Genomic DNA, 26,262 nt, shown 5'->3' on the forward strand with positions numbered 1-26,262 from the left:
TGTTTGAAATGATAGTGTATTGGGCTTCTGGTTTAAAATGATGGACTGAGTAAACATGAACCCTCTCATTGAAGCGAAGACCCCGCTGAAATTAAAGTACAGAAATGCGAATATGTATACACCAATGACAGCAAAGCAGAGTATGAGGTGCAGAAACAGCAGAGAAATTTTAAGAAACTTTTGGAAGCATGTTAATAGCAGGAAAACATAAAGAAAACTATACCTCAAGGTAGGCTTTCAGGAAATCCTAGAGGAGATAGGGGTAGATTATGTAATGGAGTGCTTGAGAGGCTGTAGGACTGCAAGGATGGCAGAGGGGGTAATGAAGACTAAATGAAAGGGGACTGACCGTAGATCAATGTGGGGAGCTACCGTGCCTGCCGGAAAACCTGCTCCCACCCCACTTTGTATGCAACAGTGGACACTGGCATTGACTTCTCAGTAAGAAAGTAGCTGATCCTGTCTAAAGAAATGAATGAATGCCTGGGCCCAAATATGGGTGGGTGGCCTTTCCAATATGACATGATGCTGTCCTCTTTCTGACACTTGAGGAGTTCACAGTCTAATTGCCTCTTAGTTGACATTTCCTGCCTTTTCTCACATGAACTTCCAAGAAAGAATTTCCACTGCAGGCAAGGACTTGGCAAGAATGAAACTAATTTACAAAACAGCGCAGCCCCTCAATCTTTCTTTCCTAAATATAAATGGAAAATTTAGCATCACTAGGCATATCAGAAACACCAAAACATAAGAAAATCAAGATGAATCTATAGGAAAGTTGATCACAGGAAAAAGAGATAAAATAAGAAAAAGAACTTTTAAAAATCCAAATGATAGACTCAAAGAAGTTGAAAATATATAAATAGGAAGAGTCTGCCATGAAAAGAAAACTAAAGCATAAAGAAGAGTTCCCAATGATTAGAAAAATGACTTCTGATTTTTTTAATATAGAAAAAGTCAAGTATAAAAAGGAGCTCAAGGATTAAAAACATGATAGCTGAAATGACTGAATGGCTGAGCAATTAAGTCAATGACATTTTCCAAAAGGTAAAACAACGAGAACAAGAAGATAAGTAGAAAGAAAAGATTATTACATGAATGTACATGAAGCCACTTTAAAATGTCCAGTATCCAACTGATGGTAGTTTCAGATAGAAAAGTAAAAGAAAGAGGTCTGGAGGAAGTCATTAAAGACCAATAATTTCTGAAAGCTGGTGATGTAAGTCATTAGAACGAGAAAACAAATCACAACTTACCACATTCCTTATAAAATTTCAGAAAAATAATGTGTATAAGAGAGAAAATAAACATAAAACTGTTTACTTATAAAGGAATTCAAATCAAACTGGTGTCAGTCTTTGCATCAGCAATGGGTTCTAGAAGGCAATGAACTGATGTCTTTAAGTTTCTGAGGCAAATGGTTTTTCCACCTAGATTATTATACGCAATCCAATTATCATTCACACACAAGAGAAGCTATTGAGGTGGTCTGTAAGTTTACCTCCCATGGATCCTTTTTAAGAAAGTTACAAAGGAATATACTACAAACAAATGAGAATATACGCCAAACGAGTGCATACTCAGACTACAAGATACTCAACTCTCATATCTTGTAGAGAGAATAAGAGCAAACTCAAAGCTGAAGGCAGACCTTATGTCTTGTGAGTAGCCACAATGAATGGAGCAGGAAGGCAGAGGGTTCCAGGGGTTATCTCCAGGGGGAGAATAAGGTGACCTAATAGGTTAGATCAAATAATTGACAAGTTTGAAGAACTTGATGATATTCTGAAGTCTCACAATAAATGGAAAAAAGAAAAGAAAGGCAATTAGAAATCTGGAAAAAGAAAGCTGCATTATAAAATAGGTAGGGTCCAAATATTAAGCAACAATGAAATGTAAAGTATTAAGCAATTCATGGGGTGGGAAAAAAGTCATCTTTTGATCTTGAGCCTAGGGCTTTTCCCCCAGGAGTGGCTCAGAAGTTACCAATGAAATCTCACGAAATATAATGCATGCTTGAATTAAAAGAGAGTTGAAAACAATCTAACAGAAATATTAGATCTTATATTTAATATAAATAAGTATAGATTGTTAACTATGTATGGAGTTTACAACAAAATGTGTAACAAAACACAGGCTTACAAATGAATAGATAAAATACAAAGTAGTTGGTAAACACTGGAAATTCATATACCAGATTATCTTTTCTACTATTTCATCGCATTTTAGAGTTTGTAGTAGGATTCCTTAAAGATGAATTCTCAAATAGCAATAATTATAATACTATGATATCCTAGTCAGTTCAGGATGCCATAACAAACTACCACAGACTGCGTTGCTTAAACAACAGAATTTTATTTTCTCACAATTCTGGAGGTGGGAAGTCAGGGCTCAGGGTCCCAGCATGGATGGTTTCTGGTGAGGGCTCTCCCCATAGGTCGCAGGCTGCTGCCTTTCTGCCTGTGTGCTCACATGGTCTCTTCTTTGTGCAAGCACACACAAACACACACACACACACACAAAGAGAGAGAGAGTGCATGAAAGCTCAGAGCTCTGTGCTGCCTCTTCTTATAAGGGCACAAATCTCATCACAAGGGACCAACTCTCATGACCTAATCTTGTCCTAATTGCCGCCCAAAGACCCCATCTCCAAATGCCATCACACTGGGTCTCAGGGCTTCAACATATAAATTTTGAGAGGAAACACATATTCAGTCTATAACATATCAGTTTAAAATTTTCACATACCTATAATTTTAGAAGACAAATATCACTATCATTTGAAAAAAATAAGAATAGTTAAAAAATAGCATTCTATAAAACAAAGTTTGGAAAATGATAGCATATACTTTAAGAAATAATTGAAATTACAGATTTTCTGCTTATCTTTTAAAAATTATTCTTAGTCAAGTCTGCCCATTAGCTCCACTACTGAATTTGTAGACATTAGCAATGACCTATACCCATTTGCTTAAGTTTCCAAGGCCTGATTTTTACTACACTCTTGAACCAGTTGGTTTTGCTTAATATTGCATTTTGAATGTTAAACCTGAGAACCAGTGTTGTTGTTTTCATGATTCTTTTAGCAAATGGTCTGTTACTGGAACAAACCTATATTTAATTATAGAACAATATTACTTAAAATAGTTACTAAAGCTATAACAACATTGTATTAAAGATTGTTTTTAGAAATAGGTTTGTTCACTGCCTGTTACATTTAAAGTGTTTGCCATTTTTATGTTATTTTATGCTATCTAAATTGTCAAGGAATAATTCTGCTAAGTGATAAAGTGGTATGATCTTATTAATTAAAAATATTTAGCAAAAATACACCCATGTAAAGATAATATGCTTGCTTTATGTCAATGTATGACCTATTTACACTTTTATTTTACAATTCAAGTGCTATAAGTAAGAACACTGGTTTTTTTCATTGGCCAAGAAAACTACCACTAATATTCTAACACTAACCCTAAGGTATACTGTTATGGTAAAAGTATTGACCAAGGTATGCATGTGGGAGTCAGCCTCCCTTTGACTGGAATGTGGAGGCTTCTAAACCCAAGCCTCCTGTTAAGTTATAGTTTTCCTAAGATGCTTGTTTTACTCTCTCCAGGTGATGATGCCAGGGAGGCTGTTAAACATGGCTTGAATGGGATCTTGGTGTCGAATCATGGGGCTCGACAACTTGATGGGGTGCCAGCCACTGTGAGTTTTTGCAAACGCTGAGATTTCCCTTTGGAGTTCCCATTTCCATCACTGTGTTCCTGTCTCTATGTCTGCCTCCTCTGTGTACGTGCTTTCTGTGATCACTCAAGGTGAAATAGGTGCAAATATGTGAGATCTTGGATTTTAAGTTTAGTGGCACCTAACTACCCAAATTATGTTTTATTAATTATTTATTATTATTAATAATTATAAATTATATATTATAATAATTAATTATTAAACATTTATGTTTAATTAGCCAAGTACATTTATTTGTAACCTATGAAAGTCCCTGTTAAATAAGAAGACATTTGTAGGCAGGGATTATTCTGGCATTCATAGATACACCAACAAGTATGTAAACCGGAGTATGAAAGAAAAGATTATGCCATGAATGTTCAAAGAAGTGAGCTAACAGAATTGTGGGAATGCAAAGCCTTTGGTAGAATTTGAGATCATCAGTACAATTGAGGCAAGAAATCAGGCGTAGAATTTGAGATCATCAGTACAATTGAGGCAAGAAATCAGGCGGAGGGACATATTGGAATTTCCTGTGGGGTGGGGGTAGAAGTGCTGCAGAGAAAGGGTGGGGAGGTGGGAAAAGGAGAAACAGGGCTTAGGTCCAGGTGAGGGGAAGTGAGCTGCAAATAGGCTACTCTGGCTGAGTTGTGAACCACCTTGGCTGTGCATTGGAATCACCTGGGGATCTTTAAAGACTCCTAGATCAATTTATGAGAATCTCTATTTGGGGCTTAGGGTATATAGGCAGTAGCTTTTTTTTTTTAAAAAAAAGCTATCAGGAGATTCCAATGTGCAGCTTTAGTTTTTATGCATTGGGGTTAGAAAATCAGAGTCCAGAATCTAGGTATAAAAGTGAACTAAACTGGCCTAAATAGTGTGGGACTGAATTAGAACTGTATCAAAGAGCAATTAGACCCCAAAGAGCCTAAAGCCAAGAAAACCAACAGAGGCACTTGGGGCAGATTTTAAGAGCTCTCACTCAGAAGTGGGTGTTGAACAATGAGAACACATGGACAAAGGGAGGGGAACATCACACAGTGGGGCCAGTCAGAGGGTGGGGAGCTAGGGTAGGGCTAGCAGTGGGGTGAGGGGCTAGGGGAAGGATAACATTAGGAGAAATATCTAACGTAGATGACGGGGTGATGGATGCAGCAAACCACCATGGCACGTGTATACCTACATAACAAACCTGCACGTTCTGCACATGTACCCTTAGAACTTAAATTATAATAATAAAAATAAATAAATAAACAAGCAAACAAACAAACAAAAAACAGTACAGCCACTATGGAAAGTAGTGTGGAGATTCCTTAAAGAACTTTTAGTTCTACTTTTAGTAGAACTACCATTTGATCCAGCAATCCCACTACTGGGTATCTACCCAGAGGAAAATAAGTCATTATTTGAGAAAGATACTGTCGCATGCATGTTTATAGAAGCACCATTCACAATTGCAAAATCGTGGAACCAACACAAATGCTCATCAATCAATGAGTGGATAAAGAAACCATGGTACATATACATGATGGAATACTACTCATCCATAAAAAAGGAATGAATTAACAGCATTTGCAGTGACCTGAATGAGATTGGAGACTATTATTTTAAGTGAAGTAACTCAGGAATAAAAATTCAAACATTGTATGTTCTCACTGATATGTGGGAGCTAAGCTATGAGGATGCAAGACATAAGAATGATACAATGGACACTGGGGTCTTTGGCGGGGAAGAGTTGGGGGGCAGTGATAAAAGACTACAAATATGGTGCAGTGTATACTGCTCGGGTGATGGGTGCACCAGGTTCTCACAAATCACTACTAAAGAACTTACTTATGTAGCCAAATACCACCTGTACCCCAATAATTTATGGAAAAATAAAATAAAATAATAAAAACCAAAAAACAATAACTGGCTGGGCACTGTGGCTCATGCCTGTAATCCCAGCACTTTGGGAGGCTGAGGCACGCAGACCACCTGAGGTCAGGAGTTTGAGACCAGTCTAGCCAACATGGTGAAACTCTGCCTCTACTAAAAATACAAAAATTAGCCGGGTGTGGTGGTGGGTGCCTATAATCCCAGCTACTTGGGAGGTTATGGCAGGAGAATCACTTGAACCTGGGAGGCGGAGGTTGCAGTGAGCCAAGATTGTGCCACTGCACTCCAGCCTGGGCAACAGAGCTAAACTCTGTTTCAAAAAAAAAAAAAGAAAAAGAAAAAAAATTAGCCAGGCATGGTGGGGGGTTCCTGTAATCCCAGCTACTTGGGGGGCTGAGGCAGGAGAATCACTTGAACCCGGGAGGTGGAGGTTGCAGTGAGCCAAGATCGCACCATTTCACTCCAGCCTGGGCAACAAGAGCGAGACTCCATCTAAAAAACAAAACAAAACAAAACAATAAGCTTCCTCTTTGCATGCTGTGTACGTGAGGGGAGATACTTGCTTGAGTTTTGCCTCACACTTCAGAGCAGATTTAAAGCTCGTGATGATGAGAGAAACGTGAGAAAGAATTTTGTGTACAGTGAAGGGTGCTTTTCCCTCAGTGTGTGGGTTTCACGTTGAGTGGCAAAAGCTTGGGGGAGGCTGTGGTGTCCAGGTGTCAGTGCTTGCACAGAAGAACTTGCTGTACTGCAGATTTTGTTATGTCATAAATTAGAGCCACGAAGGCAGCATGATGTCATGTGAAGAGCACTGAAATAAGAGTCTTGTCTCACCTTTCTTAGAGGATAAGATATAGGTGAGTAAGTCACTGAGACTTTTAAGTCTAAATATCTTCACAGTATTGTGTTGCTCACAAAAAGAAAGTGGACAACTTTATGAATTCTACATCTCTATTAGGTTGGTGTGAAAGTAATTTCACCATTACTTTTAATGGTGAAGATGGCAATTACTTTTGCGCCAGGCTAATATAAATCAGAGTTTGCTTATATGGAGAAATAGTTATTGTCACTAGGAATCCTAGAACAGATATTTAACTTCAGTTCATCTTAATATGTTGCTTCTGAGAAGTGCTGCTAGGCCCCTGCTACATCCCAGAAACACTAAAAATCAAGACGGTGTCAAAAATACACTTATCATTTCATGGTAATAATTTAATCCAGATTGGCTTTGAAGTAATTAGAAAATAATAGGCTAGAATCAAATAGATTTCTAAAATCCGTAGCACTAGATCTTCTCAAATTGAGATTATCTGGAGTATTTGAATCCTAAGAGCATTATTTTTCAATTTTGCCTTTTCATTTTGATGCTATCTGGACCCAAACTACCTCAAGCTTAGAAATATGACTTTCTTTCACGGTGAAAACTCTCAACTGCAAAACATTTTTATAGAATAAGCATTTGGGTTGTTAAGTTCTTGGGCATGTTCTGTGAACTCTAAGAGATTTTAATTTATTTTTTAAAAAAAGAGTCCATGCAATTCCATCTCTGAGAAACATTTAATGTATCAGTTGGCTTTTGCTGTGTAACAAGACACTCCGAAACTTACTGGCTAAACCACAATCGTCATTATCTCATTTTACAATTTTGTGGGTTGGCAGTTTGGGCTGAGATCTGTTCAGTGCTTTTCTGGTCTTGGCTGGACTCACTCACATGTGTCTATGACCAGCTACTAGGTCTACTAGGAGGCTGGCACAGGATGAGCTTGGCAGGGATGGCTCTGCGTTGTCTCCCATCTTCCAGCGCGTGTTAGGCTTATTCTCATGAAACGGCAGGTCTCCTAGAGAGTGAGCGGAAGCACACAAGGCCTCCTGAGATCTAGGCTTAGAATGAGCATCCTGTCACTTCTCTCATATTCCACTGGTGAAAGCAAATCACAAGTTCAATTCAGATCTAAGGGGTGGGGGAACAGAACCCTCCTTCCTTTCCCTTTCTCCCATAATGTTACAAGGAAATGAAGATAAAGAGGAAATCATTGCAGTCATTTTTGCAGTTGCAGAAAATCAGCAAAATGTATATGGACCAGTGATTTCCTAAGTGGGTGCTTAGGAAAAGCCCCTTAGGGCTGCATGGTGAAGTGTGATGGGCGGAGTGGGTAGACAGCCTGCGGAGGATTTATGGGCAGTAAGTTGGACTCTGTCTTCTTTGCGTTTAACGAAGCACCTTTGGTTCCACCTGCTTTGTTTATTTTGAACTGTTCTGATTTGAACAAAGGTTTCCATACCTAAAATGTCAGAAATCAAGAGTACAACCATGGATGCAATAGGAAGGTGGAAAGGTGAGAGCTCCTTGCGAGTAGAAGTTGTGTTTGGGGGAGGGGTTGGTGGAGCAAGTTGTAGAGGGAGCATTTTGGAAGAGTGTGACTTGAACATAAGTAAGAAAGAGGATTCTCTTTGACAGTCAGATCCCTGTGGGTTTTTTCCACATCCTTACTCTGCCTGACATTAGTGCCTTGAATATACCACGTCCTTTATAAAGCGTTTGATAAAACAGCGAATAGAGGGATGAATAAGCAACAGTATACAGGGATATTACCATATTTTCCTGGAGATTAACTCCAGTGGCGTTAAGCCTACAATTACTTGCCTGAAGAAGCACTAAGAAAATAGCTAAAATGAATGGTCTCACAGATGTATAGAAAGCTGAAAAGAGGGAAACATAAACAGGGCTATAACATAGTGAGTCCGTCTCCTGTATTTATTTATCTAATCTGTTCTGATCGGAATTATTTTGTGTAATATACACCTAGTAAAACTGTAGCTATTGAAAGAAAAAGGGAAGAATTGAAACGCTTAGTAATAGATGGAACATTGTTGTTCACAGACACACGAAACACCAATCTGGTCTCGGTTTTTTAACCCAGGATTCACATTTTTAAGTATCTTAATTAGTTTACTTTTAGGCCAGGGTAGGCATTGGAAATTATCTAAACACACTTGATTTGACTAACTTTGAAAATGTGTATTGAACCCAAACTAGCTAATATTTTTCTTTGGTTCTGATTTCAAATGGGGAAATATGCTTAATTATAGCTTGCATCATCGCTTGGAAATTGTAGCATTTATATGTTGATGTAACTTGCCTGAATGCAAAAAGAGGACTATGTATAGGAAAAGGGACATATGTAAATAGATCCGAAGCATGTTTGGCAAGGCAGGAAAGCCAAAAGGAAAAGAGGAAAATCACATTACCTGCCAAACATTTAGGGGCCACATGCCAAGTGTTACCTCCACTTCCTTCGAATCTGTGGCTCTGTTTGGTCTTCAGCCTCATACATAAAACTCTATTTAGGTTTAGACTCTAAAATTCTAAGGTAGAGGTAGGATAACCTTTGAACGATTTCAGCACAATTATTTCAAACAAGGTGGACTTCAGTGTGTGGCAGCTTCCTCAGCATATATTTTAAATAGGAACTGTATTTAATTTAGATTTTAACATTTTGAGAATGTGAGTGATTTCTACAGATTTCGACCTCTAGCCCACCCTGTAAATTGTTTTTATTCTAAAATGCAGATTCACATCAAAGTAGCCAATTGTATTGGTTAGCCACTGCCATATGACACTATAAAATGAATAACCCCAAACTCATTGATTGAAATCAGCAATCATTTATTTCCATGAAAGTTTGTGTTGACCAGTGTCTACTGATTTAGGCTCGGTACTAGCTAGGTGGCTGGTATCCAACTGTCTGTCAGCTCCAGCTGGGCTTGGTCGTGCTAGCTCTGCTTCCTGAATATTTATCCTGGGGCCAAAGATGAAGGGAAACAATACCTGGTGGAAGCTCTTCTCATGGCAAATGACACAGTGCAAAAGAGTAAGTGGGGATGCATGAGGTTGCTCAAGGCCTGTGCTCAGAAATGGCATTCTACCAACTCTGCTCACGTTATTGGCTGAACTAGCCAAAGCATGCAGGCAAGTGCACTTTGATGCCAACCTAAGCCCATCATCACCAGTTGCCAATCAAGACCAGAATCTTCATGGTGAAAGTGATCATATTTCCTTAAAATCAAGAAAACTATTTTCATAGAGAGTTCTCTGATACATGGTTGGATGCAAAATAGTTTGGATGAGAAAGTAAGAGACTATTTTTTTTTATTTGTTGTGTTTGCACTTTGCACACTGCTTGCACTATTATCTGAGTATGAATTTTAACAACTGATTTGCAATAAGTAATGTTCAGAATAATTTATGTCAACACAATACTTCATTTACTTTTACACATTTTATAATCCCAGCACTTTGGGAGGCTGAGGCAGGCAGATCACTTGAGGTCAGGAGTTAGAGACCAGTCTGGCCAACATGATGAAACCCTGTCTCTATTAAAATCACAAAAATTAGCTGGGCATGGTGGTGGGCACCTGTAATCCCATCCACTTGGGAGACTGAAGCAGGAGAATCGCTTGAAGTCTGGAGGTGGAGGTTGCAGCAAGGCAAGATTGCAAAACTGCACTCCAGGCTGGGAGACAGAGCAAGACCCTGTCTCAAAAAAAAAAAAAGCTAACAGCAAGTGTTTTATGTTCATATTTTATTATAACAATCTTTGAATATAAGAAACAAAAAAAGACAATCTTGCACTTTAAAAGAAAAATAAGCTACTTATTTCCAAATTTAGTTGGTGTTTTAGTTACTAGCATTTGTAACTCTCTTCTTTGAGGAGGAAATAATTTTATTATTGACTCCAAACCTATTTGGCTTCTTTAACTCTAAGCCCTAGCTGGATGTGTCAGTGGCTTTTTGGAGGTGGAGGTGAATAACAATTCAGTGTTAATAGAGTCACATTATTGAACTTTTCTTTCCCAGATTGATGCTCTGCCAGAAATTGTGGAGGCTGTGGAAGGGAAGGTGGAAGTCTTCCTGGACGGGGGTGTGCGGAAAGGCACTGATGTTCTGAAAGCTCTGGCTCTAGGCGCCAAGGCTGTGTTTGTGGGGAGACCAGTCATTTGGGGCTTAGCTTTCCAGGTAATTGGACAAAGAAATAAACATATAAAACAGACAATCTGACAGTAAAACAAATAAATAAAACAAGTTACACTGATTTGCACAATAATTTTGTATCTTGGTTAGGGGGAGAAAGGTGTTCGAGATGTCCTTGAGATACTTAAGGAAGAGTTCCGGTTGGCCATGGCTCTGAGTGGTAAGACTCATTCTTCTTTACAACTTTCTTTTCTTGTATGGTCTTTAAGTCAAGGTCCTTGGTGGAGACAAGTAAATTTGAAAGGGAAGAGTGTGGGATCATTTGGGGTGTATTAAATTTGATGTTAATCCCATCTTGACAGCTTTGAGAAACTCTACGTGTGCGTAGTCTCTAGTAGTTACTTGATCTTTATATTTCACAGGTTTATGAGGAATATTTTGGTGAGTATGAGTACTTAAAGGTAGATGCAACATCCTACGCTTTCTCATCTCATAATGCATGAACACATAAATCTACCTGGATGGTCAACACCTCCCTTTGGATAGCTAAGTGGCATTCAAAACCCTTACCTGTCCAAATCTAAGCTGCTAACTTTCCACATTGAACCTGCTCCACTTGCAGTTTCTCCATCAGTTCTTGTGAATCCAATAGTTTCAGTTGCTCAGTCAAAAATCTTCAGCCGTTCTTGACTCTTCTTTTCTCTCACACCCTCACAGCCATAGGGGCTCTATCTTCGATCTTGAAAATATAATCAGAATCTGACCTCCCTGTCACCTCCACTGCCACTGCCCTGGCTAGAGCCATCATTGTCTCTCTTCCCGTGGACATTGTGGGTGAGCGTGTCTATCCTCACCTACCTAACCTCTCCCAGTCTATTCTGATCATGGCAGCCAGAATGGCTCTTTTAAAAATTAATTGAGATCATGTTAGTTTTGAGATCAGAAAACCCCCAATGGCTCTTAGTTTACTCAGAGTAAATGCCAAAGTCCTTGCAGTGGTTTCTAAGGCCTCATGTGGTTCGACTCCTGTTATCTTTCTGATCCCAACTTCTACTAATGTGACCCTCACTTATTCTACCCAGGAGACACATGTCTCCTTGACGTCCCTTGATTGTATCAGATATGTTTCAGCCTTGGGGTATTTGCTCTTCCTCCAGATAGCTACATGAATAACTTCCTCTCATCTTTCACGTGTTCACATAAAGTGTACTTTCTTAAAGGTGCCCATCCTGATTACTGTGTTTAAAATAGCAGTTCATCCTCCACCCATCCATTTGACTTCAGTTTTCTTTTTTAGTTTTCTTTCATCCTTTTTCCACAGCCCTGATTGTCTCCTATATATCATTATCATAGAATTTCCTTTTAAAATTATAGGCATCATATATTGTGTTTCCCCTTTAGGACAAAAGATGTATGTGGCAGGGGGCTTTGTTGTCTTGACTACAGCATTTCAGTTCCTAGAACAGTGCTTGGCACACAAACAATATTTAATGAGAGAATGAATAAATAAATAAAGCATTAAAATATTACTAGTGACTATTTCTAATTTGACTCAGAAAGAACCAGTAGCTAGAAAGAATGGCCTTGAGTTAATTATCAGCTACCCAATTTTTGAAGGTAAAGAGGGTTTCCTTTTCTGTAACCCATGTGATCTGTATTGTTCCCTTATATAGAACTCCCCAGATAAATGGTCTACTCACTACTGTACTCAGTCTGCAGACAGAGCCTCAGCGAGAAGAATGCCATTCTGTGAATCCTCACTACGCATTTTAATTTGCTACAGACATATCCTAAAAGAGAGCTTTCAGTCACTGACTCTCTATTAAATGTGGCAGAAAGAATATACTCTTTGTGTTAATAAAAATATGTGCCAGTCATTTTGTGTTAAGGACTGTTTAGGTAATAAAAAATGGTCTCATGCCACATAAGATTTGGCAAGCCTACCTTGAATCATAAACCTTACATTTGTCAAATTTTACATTCCTTGGGAAAACGATTACCTGCCTGATTATTATTGCATTCAGTTCATATTAAATGTATGCATTATTTTTTCAGGGTGCCAGAATGTGAAAGTCATCGACAAGACATTGGTGAGGAAAAATCCTTTGGCCGTTTCCAAGATCTGACAGTGCACAATATTTTCCCATCTGTATTATTTTTTTTTTCAGCATGTATTACTTGACAAAGAGACACTGTGCAGAGGGTGACCACAGTCTGTAATTCCCCACTTCAATACAAAGGGTGTCGTTCTTTTCCAACAAAATAGCAATCCCTTTTAGTTCATTGCTTTTGACTTTTCAATGGGTGTCCTAGGAACCTTTTAGAAAGAAATGGACTTTCATCCTGGAAATATATTAACTGTTAAAAAGAAAACATTGAAAATGTGTTTAGTCAACGTCATCCCCTGGCAGGCTAAAGTGCTGTATCCTTTAGTAAAATTGGAGGTAGCAAACACTAAGGTGAAAAGATAATGATCTCATTGTTGATTAACCTGCAGAGGTTCTTAAATGGTAAGCTCAGGTTCAAAGTGCTGGAAATGCCCGATTCACAACATTGAGAAGGTAACACTGGATAGAACTGGATTGGGTGGTGGTAACTGGTGATACCTCTTTGAATGAAGATTTACAATCACATCTTTAGTGTCTGAATATATCTGAATATTTTGGGATGTATGTTACTTCTTAATCAGAGAGGAATAAAGCATTTTTGGAAAGAAGATATATAGTCCATTTGTAACAATATGAAATTTTAATTTTAATTTCTGGACCCTAATTATCCCTTCGTTTCCTTTCTGCATACCTCACTGGTTCTCCTATGCCTCCTACTTCCCTTTCTTTACTCTTTTGCTTCTTTACCATTGAAAACCATGGGCAAACGTAGCTACGTCATGTGTGAGGACCATGCCAAATGAAAATGTGGGCTGCTTGTTCAAAAAGCAAGATGAAACCCTTTTCCTTTTTTCCACAGTTTTTCTCTTAACCTGTCATGGAGTCTTTTGCTATTTCATGTCATGCTTCCTTGGGCATGGGGGTACCTACATGGCAAGAGTAGAGCCTTCTGGGTGCCTTGTAACTTGCCTCGACCTTTCCTGTGCCCATGCCCAGGACCCTGGCAGGGTGCCGGGCAACTATACTGAGCAGAATGCCTGAGCCAGCAACCAGGAACTCACTTAGCAGACATGGGGAGTTGGCAGGAGTTGGAACAATGTATGATGCTAGGCTCTTAGTGTCCCCAGCACAAGTTCCACTGTCATATCAAACTTCACTTAAAAAACACAAATTCAATGATAACATTATTAAGTATTTCAAGCCATCAACCACAGAGCATCAAACCCCAAGCCCGAGACCCCTTTCTGCGCATGGAGCCCTGTCCACTGCACTAGGAGCATGCCCGTGAAGCCCTGATTGCATGACTTTTAGATTCATTCCGAAACCAAGCATTTGACAAATTGGAGGTGAACTACGTAGCCAAAGTAATTTTGAAGTTGATTTTTCATTATCTCTCTGGTTGTTCAACCTCTGTGAGGTACTGAAGGAAACAATTCAGAGAATCACCACCTGAAAACGTGATTATTATATTATGTATTATTATTATTATGCTTTATTATTCTCAGAACGCTCTCTCACTTTCTCCTTCTAAATGCTAGGGCATTCCTCAATATTAACATGAACACAAAAAGATTTTTCTTCTGAGAACATGTGCCAGTTTGGTAAAAAGAATCACTTAAGCTTACAAAAAAGAAAAGTGATGCCTTAACTTGTCTCCAAATACACAGAGTAAATATTTCTATCATATCATGTAATTGTTTAATGCTTTTCTAATTAATGCTAATCAGTGAATAAGTATATAGTAAGCATCTCTGATTTCCTCGACAGATTCAAAATACCTTCTCTGTTGCCACTGAGTTTCCATTTTGACTATATCACAGTGTGTGGTTGTGTGGGCACTTGCTTAAAAGTTGATAACTTCCCAGAAAATAGAGATTGGCAAGTGGTGTTTTATGTAAGGTTTACGCAAGTAAGAATGGGGATTCCTGGTCTTAATTTGTGAGTTTCTCATAACTTTTAAGATTCCCTGAGCCACAATAACTCCTTTAATGTAGATTTTCATTTATGTTTTCAGAGTTGGAACATATCTGAATGCTTTATGTTTGATAATTTTTTCATAATCAAAGATACACAGCTGTTTGCTTCTACTTTTTTTAATGAGTGATATGGACCCAATTGTAACAGTAGTGAAATCAAATGTCTAATGGTTAAAAGAGGAATGGTGTGTGTTGGTTGCACATTCCCTTCCAAGAGTTTTGTAACTTAGACTTGATAGATAGATTCCTTTGAGGAAGCCAACAAACTCCTCTCTTCCTAGGTTTCTTGAAAGATGATGGGGGAAGAGGTAACAGGGCTTCACATGGGCTGCTTCTGCCTTTCTTGTATGTTATTTTGTGTACACAGTGCTCTACAGCAGTTTTATCAGATTCATCAGAATCACCTGCAGGGCTCCTTAAAACAGATTGCTGGGCCCCACCCCATGGATTCTGTTGCAACCATCTGAGTGAGCCAGCTGTTGGCTACAGGCAGAGAGGTCAGGCCTCACCTTAAAAGGCCAGCTGCTCCTTAGCCAATTGATACATTTTCATTGAATTTCATTTCTTATTGACATATGAAATGCATACAGCAAGGTGTGGAATGTGCTGAAACCTGAATCAGTGGCTACACTTTACCTTTACACCTATAAGCCTACCTCCCAGATCAAAATATAAAACATCTCCATCATCTCCAAACATATTCCTTCCACCAGAGATAAACCTATGCTGATTTTCACTGCCATTGACTGGTTTTTCACTAGTTTTCACATAAGCGGAACCATACAGTGTGCACTTTTGTGTGTAGTTTCTTTTGCTTGTGATACGTGAAGTTCATTCATGATGTTGAGTTAGTTCTGGTTATTGCTCTGTAGTAATCCGTTGTAGGAATGTACTACAATTTATCTATCTCTTCTCCTGTTGGGTTATTTCCAGTTTTCTGCTGGAAGTTGATTCTAACTGATTTTTGCAAAAATGCAAATTGTTATTTTATGATTTTTCAAGAAATGCAAGACATTTAGATTTTTATGTAAAAATGTTTAAATGTTGGATGATAGTTAACATTTTGAACACTGAACAGGTCATGTTAAACATGGATGTGGCCCACAAGCCACAAGCCTCAACCCTGAAACATTTTATCCTCACGGATATTTTCCTCATGGCTGAAATCACCCTTATGCCCTGACACAGAATCATGGCTGAGACCCGCAGCAGTGATGGGTGCCTATTAACAGATATTGCCAGAATCTCCTTTGTTTAAGTTTATTTATATTCAGCCACCTGGAAGAATGTGGGTGTGAAATAAACTTCTCTTTACCAGGCTTGGGGAGCCCAGGTTCCCAGGCCTGTAGGAATGAATTGAATGGTATTGATGCTTCTTAGCGTGATGTTTGCAAACTGCATTTGGGTCATTGCTGTGTTATTCATTTGCTTGTTTATCTTGCCAAAACATTGCCGTTTGTGAAACAGCTTTAGAGGGCTGTGGTGGATTAGGAAAGCATGAAAGGAAGTTGTGGCTTGTTCTCAAACAGAGAGAAAAGACTTTTCATTATAAAATTCATAACTTATTTACTGTCCGATGGACTATGTTGCATGTCAGTTGCATAGCAACAAAATAAAGTTTGTCTGTTTAGGAAAGTCCGAAGATTTCTTATAACATAAAGACAGAGGATGCTTTCTGAACTTATATTTGCCTCAGCGTGCATTCTGTCCCATGCTAATTATAGAACAACATCAGGATGAGAGTTTATTTTAGGTAATGTAAATGTTAGCCCAAATGATAGAAGGCTATTATTATATGTTTATGTGATGGGAAATCTCTTCTATTCTAAAATATGCAATTTCCTGTCCTTACCCTAATCAAACTTGAGCAATAGGTGTCTTCTTTCCTCCCTAATGTGGTTGCCCATTGTTGGAGGAAATAAAAAGATACCTTTTTATTTATCTGTTTGCTTTTCCACTGATATTTTTCTGAACTTAGATAGCGAGTATAAGTTCAATTGAAAGTTTTCCAGGACCTTCAGTTAAGAATTGTGTTACCATGAATGATGCCAAAAGAAGAGCTGGAATTCAAGTGAGCAATACGTCTGATTTTGTTTGTTCCTTTGATTCAGCATCACAGGGGAAAAGAGTCTTGCTTGGTTTCCTATCTGTCTTTTCTGGTTAGATCATCTGTCTTTAACGCTGATTTACCTTCCATTACTGTCAACATCCTGAGTCTGTTTCTAACAGTGGAATCTTTTTATTGATAGTCTTTTACGGTAAGATTCTTTACATTTTATGTTAGAGCTTTCTCACTAAACTTACTCAATGAACATCAAGGCTAACCTGCTCAAAAGTGCTGGATTAGAATCCTAAAGATCTGAGTGATTAGCTATGTGAACCATTATTTAACCAGAGGACTCTCAGATGCTCAGCTGTGAAATGAGGGTGGCAGCATCTGCCTATCTCTCTGGGTGATTATGAACATAGCATGGTGAAATATGTGACAATTTATCATGAACCGTAAACCAACATTCAAAGGAAGATATTATTTTGTAACAATATTTTAATAATGATTATTATCAGGAAAGATAATATGACATTCCAATAAGTATTTTATTTTATAGTGTTTATTTAGGGAAAAAAGTACTTTATAGAATAAAATAAACATCACTACAGATTTTACCCAGAGATAACTTTTATTGAGATTAGCCGAATATCATCTCAGACATTGCTGTGTATGTATAATCAGTAGCAGCTGGATAGACAGAAGTAGTTTTGAAGCCACCTTTGCAAAAACTATAACAGAAAATTATGACAGTGCAAAAGATCTGATCTAATCAAACTCCATCTTCCCTTTAACCTCCAAACTGCCTGTGGTCATTCCAGGGCTTGGGCCAAGCTAACATTGGGAGATATTTAGTTTATAGTTTAAATGATAATATCCCTTCTTCAAAACTAAACAGCCCTTGTAAAGCTAATGAAGGATCACCAGGTTAGAAGGGTGAGAGGAGCCTGCATTCTGTTACGATGTAGGCCTAAAGGATGATCAGCCTTTATTCTGGAGTCACAAAATTTGCAGCATCCCCAGTTACTCCTGCAGGTAACATCACCAGTATATACCCTAAGATTGACCTTTTGAGATGTCTTTTCAGACTTTGGCATTTCTGAGGACTGGGCGGCCATCTATCTGTGACTCTTGACTCAACTGGTCCTGTGGTCCCCACCCAGAAGCAGACTCAGTGCACAAGGACCATTTTTCACACTCCTATGATTGCATCCCCAAGCAGACAGCAGCACCCATTCCCTAGCCTGACAAACTATCCTTGAAAAATCCTTAACTCTGAATTTTCAAGAAAGTTGATTCGAGTAATAATAAAGCTCCAATCTCCTGTTTAGATGGCTCTACATGTATTAAACTCTTTCTGTATTACAAATTTGCGTCTTGAAAATTTGGCTCTATCTGTGCAGTGGGCAAAATGAACATGTTGGACAGTTACAGCTTCACTAAAATAGGACTATACAATAAATGTTACGTTTAAGTAAAATATTCATTTTATTTTTACTTTAATTTGTAAAAGGAAAAGTAAAGTTGGAAACATTTAAAATTAAGATTTTTTTTTAAAAAAAGAGATATGGCTTAAGAGTGCCTGCACAATGAATTTGGAAAATTATGAAAACTTAAAAGATTGAAGCAATTTTTGATTTATTGCATACATGTTTTAATTTTAGCATCAGTTAACTCATTGCTATAAACAAATGAAGTAATGAGTCTCTTACATCTACTGCCCTTTTTTTCCTCTCCTCTTCCCATTTAGTTTATATATATATATATTTTATTTTTATTTTTATTTTTATTTTTTTGAGATGAAGTCTCACTGTTGTCCAGGCTGGAGTACAGTGGCATGATCTCAGCTCACTGTAACTTCTGTGTCCCAAGTTCAAGGGATTCTCCTGCCTCAGCCTCCTGAGTAGCTGAGATTACAGGCATGCACCATTACGCTTAACTAATTTTTGTATTTTTAGTAGAGATGGGGTTTCACCATGTTGGCCAGGCTGGTCTTGAACTCCTGACCTCGGGTAATGTGCCCACCTTGGCCTCCCAAAGTGCTGGAATTACAGGCGTGAGCCACCGCACCTGGCTGTTAATATATTATTTTTATATTATCAAAGTATAAATCATTGTATTCTCTATAATCGATTTCCAAAATTGTTTAATATTGGTTTTCATTTACATGGTTTCAGTACTTACCATTCTCATAGTTTCTCCAGGCTCTGGTTCTAAACTTTGATTCACCTCCTGGTTCCCTAGATTTCACTGGTCAACTGTAATTTCAAAAATAGTATTCCTTAAGTTTGTGCATGTTTAAAAATCTACTTGATGCTTTTGTATTTGAATGATACCGTTGATGGGTATACTATTTTGTGGTCACATTTTCTGTTTGTAGACATTTTCGATTGCTTTCTGTCACTGAATTTTATGTTAAGAAATCAAAACTGGCCTATTTTTCTGCTCTTGATGTTTTAACTTAATCTCCCCCCATCCACTTCCCAAACCCAATGTCTAAAAAATTATTTCTTCATCTTTGATATCAATAACTTAAGTTAAGGTAAAACTAAATGTCACATTGCTTATGATTGTAAATCAGAGCTATGCCTAGCCCATTGTATTTTATTTTAAATTTGAATATACAAAAAACAATCACTATAAGTCTCATCTCAATTATTAACATACATTTTTACAACATTGTTTTCTATTTTTCTATGTTATTCTTACCAACCATGTTATAATGACATTAATAGTAATGGTTATTATATATTATTGAACATTTGTTCCATGACAACAAACTTCCTTAGAGATTTTTGTTATCTGGACCAGTGCTGTCTGGTGAACATGCTGTGATGATGAAAATGTTACCTGCACTTCCAATATAGTAGCCATCAGCCACTTGTGGTTATTGGGTGCTTGAAATGTGTCAAGTATCAAATGATTCATTTTATTTAATTTTAATTAAATTTAATTAGTCACATGTACCTAGTGGGTGTGTATTGAATAGCACAGATCTACATGTTAAGAATAAACTTAGGCATTGGGGAAACTTAATCTAATAGACTCAAAACAATTTGAAGTTGACCAACCTTGCTACATGATTATCCTGGGGATGTCACAGAAAGTCTTTTGACGTAGCTTTCCAATAAAAAAAAATTTATAGTACCTCTTACCCATATGGTAGACATAAATTGCAATGATAAATGTATTACAATTTATAAGTTATTCTGCATAGCACGTATATCAATTGCATTAATAAATGTAATAAAATTTTTAAATTATTTGGAAGGAAAATACTATATTGATCTAAAACAGCTTTGTGGAATTATTTTGGTTGTTTTTCTTATTAATCTTTTCATTTATGGTTTCAGTTTTCCCTTACCTTATCCTTGTTGGTAAGGATAACCTAGAAAAATGCAGTAAGTTTTTCTAAAGTTTAGAGTTCATGGTGCAGCCCAGCCATTGAGTGGACATATAATCTTGAGAAAATAATCTTGAATGTTAGATTTCATCCTTTAGGTGGAATTAATATATTTAATCAATAGGTTGTAATGACAAGTAGTGATATGCTTTCAAACGGTAAAAATAGTCCATATGTAATCTATTATGAAAAGAACAGTAATAAGAATATTTGGCTTGTAACGTAATGACTTATATCCTGGAAATCTGGAAAGTAGGAGCAAAGCTTTTAGAGATAATGAAATATTTCCAGCAGATTGAATGAAACCGTGTATCCTAAACAGCAAACTGGCACCAATAAGAAGTCTTTTTCAAGAAATGTTGGCATCTCCTTGACATAAGAGCACAGGTTTCTTTATCATATGAACAAGTAGCATTGCCCAAGTCAAGAACATATTTTGGCTATGATTTTTCTTTATTTTTTGATATTATGTTATTTAGTTTTATTATTAATGTGCCAACCACTCAGTTTTTTAAAAAAAAATTCTGAGTAACAGTAGACAATAGCTATTCCATATACACAAATATAGTTTTGGTTTGAATTTTGTTTTATTTTTTAATCTCCTCAAGGATTTATCCTTTGTGTTACAAACAATCCAATTATACTTTTTTAATTTAGGGAGATTGGACAGGGAAACTCCCCCTTGTAATACTTTGTAATATTTTAAAATGTGCAGTTACTACTGACTATAGTCATCCTATTGTGCTATCAAATACTAGGTCTTCTTCATTGTTTCTACTCTTTTGGTGCCCATGAAGCATCCCCACCTTCCTTTGCATCCCCTACAACCCCTCCCAGCCTCTGGTAACCATTGTTCTATTCTCTATGTCCATGAGTTCAATTGTTTTGATTTTTAGATCCCACAAATAAGTGAAAACATGCAATGTTCATCTTTCTGTGCTCGGCTGTTTCACTGAACATAATGATCCTCCAGTCCTATTCATGTTGTTGCAAATGACAAGATTGCATTTTTTTATGGCTGCTTAGTACTCCATTGTATACATGTACCACATTTTCTTTATCCATTCATCTGTTGATGGACACTTTGGTTGCTTCCAAATATTGACTATTGTGAACAGTGTGGCAACAAACATGGGAGTGCAGCTAGCTCTTTGATGTACTGGTTTCCTTTCTTTTGAGTACATACCTGTATTAGTCCACTTTCACACTGCTGATAAAGACATACCTAAGACTGTGCAATTTACAAAAGAGAGAGGTTTAATTGGGCTTAATAGTTCCATGTGGCTGGGGAGCCTCACAATCATGGTGGAAGGCAAGGAGGAGCAAGTCACATCTTACATGGATGGCAGCAGGCAAAGAGGGAGATTGGGCAGGGAAACACCCCCTTATAATACTGTTAGATCTTGTGAGACTTATTCACTATCACGAGAACAGCATGGGAAAGACCTGCCCCCATAATTCAATTACCTCCCACTGGGTCCCTTCCACAATACATGGGAATTTAAGATGAGATTTGTGTGGGAACACAGTCAAACCATATCAATACCCAACAGAGGGACTGGTTTGAATCTATAACCATACTGTCTAGTTGAAATACTAAAGAGCAGTATCTCTCAACTTTTTTTTTGGAGAATTTCTAATAGTAATTTTATATAATATGTGTTATGATGTGAACATTCCTGTTTTACATAGTAATATTTTGGTTTTAATACACCACAAAAGTAGTCAGGAAGAAACTCTTTTTAAAAATTCTTCAATTATTTGACTGAATAAAGCTAGCACTCACTGTTTCCAAGATTCTCAGCCACATATATGAGAATAAATAAAAAAATAAAAGAGCACCACCACCACCAAGTAGACAAAACCACAAAAAATACTGGAAGACTCAGGCATTAGTAAAATGTTAATCTATAAAAAAATTTAGTTTATTCAATTATTATAAATTCATCATTATGAGCAGGACAGTGTATAAGAAAGCCAGAATCCACAACTTGAAAAGGTAATCACTGAAGCAACTGTTTTGTCTACATAACTGCATAAACAATTTGCCTACTTTCCACTAAGTTGACCAGATGCTTTGTTGTCATGTAAACACAATCTAAATGAAATCCACAGATTTTCCCCCCAAATCTTATTTTAGCTAAATTTTTCTTGGCTAATCTTATTCCAGGTCTGTTAACAATTTAACCAGAATTATTCGATTGGCTTTGAACTCTTTTGCCGTCTCTTGTCCATCCTTTATTGGGCAGGCAAATGATGGAGAAAATGATGCAAGTGCAAGCAAATAAACATATAAAGAAAGTCTTTGGAAAGAAGAACACTCCCCACAGTTTTGGGCCTTTCTCTGGAAGTGAGTGGTTAAAAGGACACAGGAGGTTAATGTCCAAACTACCTCCCCATTGGAGATGTCCTTCTTCCAGCAGTTCAGGAAATGAGACTCTCTCCCTCCTCTACTAAACATTCTCTTTGCTAACACTCCTACTTCCAAAGTTCTTCAAGGCTTCAGATTAATAAAATAACAACATATATTTTAAATGTTAATTAAAATTATGTATGATGAATCCATTATAACCATTCGGTCTCTAGTCATTTTCATAAATATTTACATTCCTGTTGCTTATTCAAACCTTCCCGACAATGAAGGTTTACGTGATCCTCTAATGTCTTTCACCTTGCCCAGTAGGGGAGAAATGAGAGATGATACAGCTGCAGCAACAATAACAACAAAATAAGACTCACATCCTGCAAGAATCTAACTCTCCTATCAATTACAATTTATTGTATGTACTTCTGACACTTCTGTCTTTTTGACTCTTGTACAGGAATAAAGCAAAATCAGGTATTCTTAGTAGTCTATTCAATATAAAGACCAACATTATTTCCCAGACTAGATTCATTTGAAACCCAGAAATATGGGCTAACATAATTAGAATTTGTCTGCACTGTTAAAGCATTTTACTAAAATCAGTAATTATGCCTGTCATCTGCTATCAATATGATAGGATGTCAATTACTAAAGCAATATACTATTCTTAAAAAACTTTCAGGCAGTTTCATATAGAAGATGAGGAGAAAGTTTGCGGGGTGGAAGTTTTTTGGACACAAACTATAATTTTCTAGAGGTTGTCCAGATGCCATTAGATATATCTCTGATCACTGAGGTCATTCCATGATGAGTACTGGGGTAAGAGCTGCCATCCACGTCTTCGGGCTCCTGACAAAGAGCCCTTTCTGTCAGACCTCATTGCTTTCTGCTCTGCACTTTGGTAACAGAAATACAGCGTCCAGAACAATGGAAAGAGTATCCTTCAACTGTTAACTCATGTAGCATTGCCTCCAGTTATGACCACACTGAATGCTTTCAGGGGTGAGAAAGCACATGGGAAAGATGCCTGGAAATCAAGTCATGCTTATAAACTGCACCATGGTCTTGGAGATGACATGTGATGATCTTTACTTCCTTACATGCTGTTAAGTAGACATATGGGTAAACTTAATGTTGTCCTAAGAATGGAAGATGCATCAATATGGAAAATTATGAGAAAACAGTGCTAGAAACTGAACTGTCATTTTCATAGGACGAAATGTGTCTTTTTTGCTGTCTTACCAACACCTTGCATGTAAAATTATAAGTATTCAATAAATATTTCTTAATCAACTAATAAATATTTGTCATGGATATTATTTACTTTTTAAAGACCTAACTCTAACATTCTATGCTTAGAATCAAATATAGCGAAGACTTTAAAGTATGCCATCGAGAAAATGTAAAATCACAAGATTTAATGGAAAATTTTAAGAACACAGATTTTAAATGAATTTTTTATAATCATAAACTGCTATTGTAAAATATGCTTAATTTTTATAACAGAAATAAACAGGGAATATAATAATATGAAAGTATGATTTTTCTCAAGTACAGATTTCAGCATTTAAACATTTGATTCTATTCTCATAGCAAATAAGTATCAAATTGAGATTAATAAATAATTGAAATGTCACAAAGTTATAGAATTTCAAAGTTACTTAAAATATGTCAGATCATATGGCTAGAAGTTATATATGTGTATTCCGTGGACCAGTCTTATAATCCAGTCTTTGAAAAAAGAATTCTGTGGGCACATCAGTTGGATGAAGGTATGTGCTGCATCTCAACTGTGCAAGTTAGTTTGTAAAATGTGGTAATTAATACATCTTTAGTGTTTTTGAGAAAGTTAATTTTTATCTAAGCATCCTAAACAATGTTCAACTAAAATTTTCATGACTCATGATCTTGCATTGGAAAGAACAAAATGCAACTTGAACCAGGTGAAGGAAAAGAAGGAGTGTTTAGTATCTCAATCACAGAAAGTGTTGAACCACCAAGCCACAGTAAAAGTGTGGATGCAATTGGGCCCAGGGAATCTTGGGACCATAAGTCTGAAAGCAACAGGACTATTTTTGTTTTATTTTTTCCATGTTTGTTTCCCCAGAATGTAGGCTTTAATACTTTTCCACTCTAGGTTGGCATCCTCCTCTTAGTGAGGCACATGGCCATCTGTAGCTCCCCAGATTCACATCTCTTCTGCCACCAGAAGAATTCACTCTCTTGTTCCAGCTAAAGTTCAATATTATCTGAGAGCAGAATGCTAATTGAGTCTCTTGCCTGTCTCTTGACCAATCAAATTTGGTCAGAAAGAAAAGATGCTATATGAATCGGGGGCTACCATGCATTCTAAGTGTTGTAATGTGGAGAGGAGGGATGAGAAGGAGTACCGTTGTTCCCAGAGAAGGAACGTTTTATTGGAAACGAAACAATAGGTGTTTCCAACAGAAACAACAAATGTTTTTTAGTATAAAAAATTTTGGACTTTGGCAATATTTTGGACATACTTGCACTAAAATATTACCTCTTTTTGGCCAGGCATGGTGGCTCATGCCTGTAATCCCAGCACTCTGGGAGGCCAAGGCAGGTGGATCACCAGGTCAGGAGATCGAGACCATCCTGGTCAACATGGTGAAACCCAGTCTCTACTAAGTACAAAGATTAGCCGGGCATGGTGGCGTACGCCTGTAGTCCCAGCTACTCAGGAGGCTGAGGCAGGAGAACTGCTTGAACCCAGGAGGCAGAGGTTGCAATGAGCTGAGACAGTGCCACTGCACTCCAGCCTGGGCAAAAGAATGAGACTATGTCTCAAAAACAACAACAACAAAATTACCTCTTTTTCTGGAATTCAAATGTACTTGGTACCCTGTATATTTCGTCTTATGTATTGGTAAACCAAACAACCTTATCTGTGGGCCTCCTTACAAATCAACTAATGTTTTCTGACCATATTTTTATTAAAAAAGGGACTAAGGAATCATCAGTTCTTTGATCTTAATCTTATAACACCTGATGGCTACAGCATTGCATTGCAACTGGGATGTTGCATGCTTTGGGAGAAGTTGCCTGGAGACCCACTATGAGTAGTGTCTTATTTTGTTTGCTTACCCACCTATCGGTGATCCAGAACCATAACATCAGTTTAAGACCAAGAATATTTGATGGGAGTTTAACATGTTATTCCAAAGTTAATGTGTTTATCTTTGGAAATTTAACTTCTTGGTTACTTTATTATTGAAGTGCATAAATTAATCATGTAAACTTAAAGTTGAGTCTTGTGGTTTGAAAAGACACTTTGCACAGTAGGGTATCTTAAGTCTTACAGTAAGAAAATCTAATTTGTTAAACCAGGGATTTCCTGTTAGTCCTTTGTGAATGTGTACAATTAATATGGGAAACAACTAGAGTTCTGTGGAATGCTATGTGAGAAATGTTAAAAATCCAGCCCCTTCATCTGTAGTTTGAGGAACTTACCAGAAATATTATGATTTACCCAAGGCCAGTCAACTAATGATCACAGAGCTGGACATAATTGATAAAGTTTTAATAACAAATTCATCAAGGTTTAATGGTAAGAAAGATAAACGTTTGTTTATGCAAATTCCTGTTAGAATTCTCTTAATCAGTTTAAATTGACTGTAGACTTCAGGCAATTACTTCAAAAACTTGTCAACTTTGAAGTGGTACAATTTTGTTTTCTACATTACAATGCAGAAGGAACTATATGAGGCAAGAAAGGTACAGTGGGGCACCTCAAGATCAACAAACAGTGAAAGGAATTAACCAC

The 26,262-nt window shown here is 37.3% G+C and overlaps 1 protein-coding gene across 1 annotated transcript in view; it reads left to right on the forward strand.

Annotated features, from left to right (window-relative positions):
- The window catches only part of HAO1 (hydroxyacid oxidase 1), a 65,058-nt gene extending 41,303 nt beyond the window's left edge, over positions 1–23,755 (forward strand). The window contains exons 5-8 of the mRNA XM_012455421.3: positions 3,617–3,708; positions 10,463–10,621; positions 10,727–10,796; positions 12,632–23,755. Coding sequence (XP_012310844.2) covers positions 3,617–3,708; positions 10,463–10,621; positions 10,727–10,796; positions 12,632–12,702 — 392 coding nt within the window. The 3' untranslated portion in view covers positions 12,703–23,755. The remainder of the gene's footprint in view (positions 1–3,616; positions 3,709–10,462; positions 10,622–10,726; positions 10,797–12,631) is intronic.
- Positions 23,756–26,262: the final 2,507 nt, after the last annotated feature.

Source organism: Aotus nancymaae, unplaced genomic scaffold, assembly GCF_030222135.1.
Source record: "Aotus nancymaae isolate 86718 unplaced genomic scaffold, 86718_ANA_hifiasm-v0.15.2.pri h1tg000029l, whole genome shotgun sequence".
NCBI classification, from domain to species: domain Eukaryota; kingdom Metazoa; phylum Chordata; class Mammalia; order Primates; family Aotidae; genus Aotus; species Aotus nancymaae.